The 5,367-nt window shown below is 45.8% G+C and overlaps 1 protein-coding gene across 1 annotated transcript; it reads right to left on the bottom strand.

Moving 5' to 3' along the window:
- Positions 1 to 788: 788 nt before the first annotated feature.
- Positions 789 to 1,604, bottom strand: Nfilz (NFIL3 like basic leucine zipper). Its single transcript, XM_055617863.1, has one exon. It carries the CDS (start codon positions 1,602 to 1,604, stop codon positions 789 to 791), a length of 816 nt encoding a protein of 271 aa, XP_055473838.1.
- Between the last annotated feature and the right edge of the window lie 3,763 nt (positions 1,605 to 5,367).

Genomic DNA, 5,367 nt, shown 5'->3' on the forward strand with positions numbered 1-5,367 from the left:
AGATAGATAGATAGATAGATAGATAGATAGATAGATAGATAGATAGACAGATATAAGTGATAGCTAGACAGTATAGATTAGATACATAGATAGACAGATACATACATACATACATACATACATACATACATATAGGCAGGCAGGTGAGTAGAAAGATAGATTGTTAAGATGGATGAAAAGATGAAGGTTGTGAAGGGTGATAAGTTTGATGGATCAATAGATGGGTGGTTAAAAAGGTAGATGGATGGATGGATGGATGGATGGATGGATGGATGGATGGATGAAGAGATGAAGGGGTGAGCATGAGTAACCCAGAGTTCAGATTTTAGGGCAAAGTAAAAAATGTGATATAATCCAATATGGGACCTCTTACTCTCTCTACTTAGAACTTGTGTCTAGGCTCCAGAAGTTGGACCCACCCAGTGAGGGCGAGTTCCTGCAGGATTTGACCAATCCTAGTAACTAGTCAAAGTCAAACCACCCATCCCCGGGCTGGAGAGATGGCTCAGAGGTTAAGAGCACTGACTGCTCTTCCAAGAGGTCATGACTTCAATTCCCAGCAACCGCATGGTGGCTCACAACCATCTGTAATGAGATCTGGTGCCCTCTTCTGACGTGCAGGTGTACACAGAGAACATTGTATACAAAATTTAAAAAAAAAAATCCTTAAAATCACCTGTAAAAATAAAAACAAACACCCGTCCCTTATAGAAACCTGTGTTCAGCTCTAAACATACCTTTGCAGGTAGAGACAGCTCTCAGGGGCTTCCCTGGCCAACCTCACAACCTCAACATAACCTACTTGAGGCTTGGGATTTGATGCGGAGCTTGTGAGGCAGGGAAATCTGAGCCAGACCTTCAGACCTGTCACCTGGGACAGGGCAGGTCATACCAGGAGAAAATCCCAGAGAATTCTCAGGGGATGTCATTGATATATCTGAGGGCGCACAGGATCCAGTGGGCACAGATGACAACAGACCACAACAAGGCTTTAGCTCTGGTCTGTCCCTCACATGCCCATCTAGGAAATGGCAACCAAAGATAGCAGCTGGGAAGGAAGTGTGTAAGGTCCTGTCAACTATCCGGGGAAATAGAGGCTGTGATTCCTGCAAGAACCTGGGGGAAGCAGCTAAGCCCTCACACCCTTGAGCCACCAGACAGCCTGAGCAGCCTGGAATCCCAGAATCCACAGCATAGGGTTTGAACAGGCAGCCATGGTTACCAGGCAAAGGTAAGAATGAGTCAGCCCCTGAATGAGAGTCCCCAGTCCTGGAAGATTTCCATAGCAACATCCGGGAACCACATAAGGAAGGCAAAAGGCCAAATCGAAGTTTGAGTGCTTGCAGCTCAGCCCTTAGTACAGCATTCTCCTCCAGCAACATGGCCAGTCTGCCTTCAATGGCCACATCATTGAGACGTCGCTTTTCCCGAGACCGCTTGGCTGCCTCGTTGTTCTTTCTCCGTTTCTCCCAGTAAATTGTGTCCTTCTTCTCTTCTGGCATAAATTCCCTCTGCCGGCGCAAGGTTGGACCCCTGCGAGTACCCCAGAGTACATTGCTGTGACCCTGAGATATGTTGAGTAGGCCCAAGCTATCCACACTCATAGTTTCCTCAGCACCTGGGGAAGATTTAAAAAAAAAAAAATCTTAGAGTAGAGACAGGAGGCTGACCCAAATGACTCCCATCCCTCTGACTGGTTCTGTATCTACCAGCTCCACTGGAGGGTTAGATGGACCAAGAATTGGGCAGGGGATGTGTATGGATCCATAGAGGGATGCAATAAAGAAAAAATTGCTGGGGAGGGAGGGTGTCAAATGAGGCTTAGTCTTGATATGGCTTAAGAACACCCCAGTCATCATAGAGATGTGATTAAGAGCCGTCCCTTCGGAGGACACAAGTTCCTTCCAAAGAATTTTCCTTACCCCCAGAAGATCAGCCTATGCAAGAGCTGTGCAATAATCTCAGGTCCAGAGGAAGACAGTAGGAAAGATGTACCTAGAAAGAGAGAAATGTGTGACCATAGAGTTCCACTGGCCAAGCTTGTGGCTCAGAAAATCAGCAGGTAGGAGCTGAAGAGCTGGCAACGTGGTTAAAGAGCTTGCTGTGAAAACAGACATAGGGGCAGGACAACAAAACACTCCTGTCTCAAACAAAATGAAAGGTGAGGACCGACGCTCAAGTCTGACCTCTTACCACCACAAGTGCACAAGTGCACCATGGTACACATGCGCTCTCTTTCCCACCCTCTCTCACACACACACAATCATACACAAAAATCATTCAAAATAAAATAGTAATAAGAAGAACAAATGAGAAGTAACCAAGGCTCATGTGAATTGTGCCTGCCCGTCTGCACATCAGGTCCTCCCACACAACTGGTCGTTCATTACTGGCCACTCGTCATCTCTCCACCTCCCATCCAATTTTACAGCCATCCACTGTGCTTGTCACTTTTCACCTGTTCACATTTCCTGTTCATCTTCTGTGGTCTGAGGGCACCCTTAAGTTTTCATGTGTTTGGAATTAATGTGTGTGTGTCTGTGTGCATGCACATGTGCACATGTGGGCACTTAGGTGGATGTGGATGTGGAAGCAAGACATTAGCCTGGAGTGTCCTTCCTCAGACCTTCTCATTTATTACAATTTATTCAATTTGTATCCCAGCTGTGGCCCCTCCCTCATCTCCTCCCAGGTTTTTTTTACGTTCTAAAAAAATAATATTTAATTTTGTGTATGTATGTGTGTCTATATGTGTGAATGGGGATGGGTGCAGGTGCCAGCAGAGTCCAGAGGCATCAGATCTCCCTGGAGCTGGAGTGACAGGCAGCTGTGAATCTCTACATGTGGGTGCTAAGAACCAAAGTTGAGTCCTCAGTGAGAGCAATATATGGTGTTAATTCCTGATACATCACTTTTAAAGATTTGTTTTTATTATTATTTACATGTGTGTATCTGTGTGTGTGTAGTGAATTCATATACCCACCTATGCATGCCCGTGGAAGTCAAGAGGTATCACACTTGCTCTGCTATCACTCTCCAGCTATTCTTCTGAGGCAGGATCTCTCCCTAAACCTGGGATGGTGTCTCTGATAGGCTGAAAGCCAACCAGCCCTAGAATCCACATGCTGGAAGGAGACAAACCAACTCCTACCAGTTGTCCTATCGCCTCCCCATGTGCACTGTGGCATGTGCACAAACACACACACACACACACACACAAATAAACAGATGTAATTTAAAAAAGTGTTTAAGAAGAAGGAAAGCAGGAAGAAAAAGGGGAGAGAGAAAGAGAAAGACACAAACACCATTATCTTGGAGTGCACCTATACTCTTCTTGGGAGGCTGAGGTGGGAAGATCATTTCAGCCCTGGAATTTGAATCCAGCCTGGACATCACAGCCAAAGCAATATCTCAAAAACAAAATAGGTGGGTATTCTGGAATACAGTTTGACTGTAACTCCCACACTTGGGAGGGAGGCAAAGTAACCAAATGATGAGTTTGAGAACAGCCTGAGTAGCATAAAGAGATCTTGCATCAATTAATACTATAAGAAAACAAAGAAGGAGGGTGGACAAGGAAGACGAGGAGGAAGAAGAGGAAGTCACGGGAGAAAGAGGAGGCTAGAAAGAAGCAGAAAGAGGAAAGGGTGAGGAAGGAAAGAGAGAGGGAAAATTGGAGGAAGAGAGAATGAAGGGGAGGAGAAAAAGGAAAGAAGGAGGAAGAAAGAGAGAAGAAGGAAGAAGAGGAGGAAGAAAGGGGAAGAAACAGGAAAGAGAAGAGAGAGTGGGAGAAGAAAGAAGAGTAGGAGAGGGAAGGGAAGATGAAGGAAAAGGGGCAGAAAGAAGGAAGAGAAGGGAATAGGGAAAGAGAGCAGAAGGAAGGGGAAGGAAGAAAAAGAGAAGTTTTCAAAGTATAAAAGGCAACCAGAGCCAGCACATGCCCCTGTAAGAAGCTGAGCATTAGAAGGTAGCCAGAGAGGCAGACAAGTCAGTCCAAGCTGAGCTGAGCACTAGGATCTTATAAAAGCCCATGAGGCAGGCTAGAGATCTCAATGCCACGTCCTCTGCCTGAGTGCCTCCTGGCTAGGGCTGGATATAAGCCCTTAACTACTGATCCCTCTGCCTCCACAGGAACCCAGATGTGGGCAGCAGTTAGCTAAACTTCTGTTTTTATTTAGAGAAGATGCAGGGTGGTTTGGGCCTTCCTGTGGTCATAGCAGGAGAACTAACAGAGAGGGAGTAAAGTCATTCCTAGTGAAAGACCCAAGGCAGAATGAGATAACAGGAAAAGGGTCTGTCAGAGGCAGCATACAACTCCACTCTGGTCTCTGCAGCCTTCCAGGGTGGCAAGCAAGCAAACCTCTGCTTGGTTTCCTGGAGTAGCAGGAATCTTCCTCTTCCCAGAAGCAGGCTCTGTCCAGCCAAGCACACTCCAAGCATACAGCATATTTTGCTATACTAAGGCCACCTTCACTGGTGGGCTTATTTCTCAGTTATAGAAAGCTTACCCAGCATGCAACATAAATGAAAATACCACAACTATAATTCCAACTCTGGAGATGAAGGCTCTTGCCACCAAGTGTGATGACCTGAGTTCCATCCCCAAGACCCACATGGTAGAAGGAGAGAACTGACTCCCACAAGTAACACACGTATACTGTGGCACATGTCCATGTTTACATACATTCAAGCACACACACGTGTACACATTAAATAAATGTGACTTTCAAATATACTAGAGTAGCATAATGTTCTACATAAAAGTAGGGTAGCTGGGCAGTGGTGGCACACGCCTTTAATCCCAGCATTTGGGAGGCAAAGGTAAGTGAGTAACCTCTGAGTTTGAGGCCAGCCTCATCTACAGAGTGAGTTCCAGGACAGCGAGAGCTACACAAGGAAACCTTCTCTGGAAAAAAAAAAATTAGGGTAATTGTGTGAACAACTGAATTGGTACTAAGTATATGTAGCTAAATGTTCATTGATGATAGTTGGTTAACAGATGGTTGAGTATTTCAAAACAGCTACTAGGACAGATTTTAAATGTTCACAACACAAAGAAAGGATGGATGTAGGGCCAGAGCACGACTTTGTGGGTAGGTATGAGAACCTGCATTCGGAACCCAGAAACGCTAGGTGGTAGCTACACAGACACATGAAACCCAAGCATAGGATGAAGGCAAGAGGATTACTGGAGCTTGATGGCTCTCAGCCTAGCTCTAGGTTCAGTGAAATGCCCTGTCTCAATGCAAGAAGGCAGGGAAGAGAGGAGCAGGACACCCAGCATCCTCAAGACTCTACACATGCACCTGTAGGCACACCAGCTGCCAAGCCTGATGACTTGAGTTCAATCACAGAAGCCCTCATAGC

This window comes from Psammomys obesus, unplaced genomic scaffold (genome assembly GCF_907164565.1).
Source record: "Psammomys obesus unplaced genomic scaffold, mPsaObe1.curated_primary_1811, whole genome shotgun sequence".
NCBI classification, from domain to species: domain Eukaryota; kingdom Metazoa; phylum Chordata; class Mammalia; order Rodentia; family Muridae; genus Psammomys; species Psammomys obesus.

Coding starts and splice junctions, on each gene's coding strand:
- Nfilz (XM_055617863.1), bottom strand. CDS start 1,604: ATGAGTGTGGATAGCTTGGGCCTACTCAACATATCTCAGGGTCACAGC.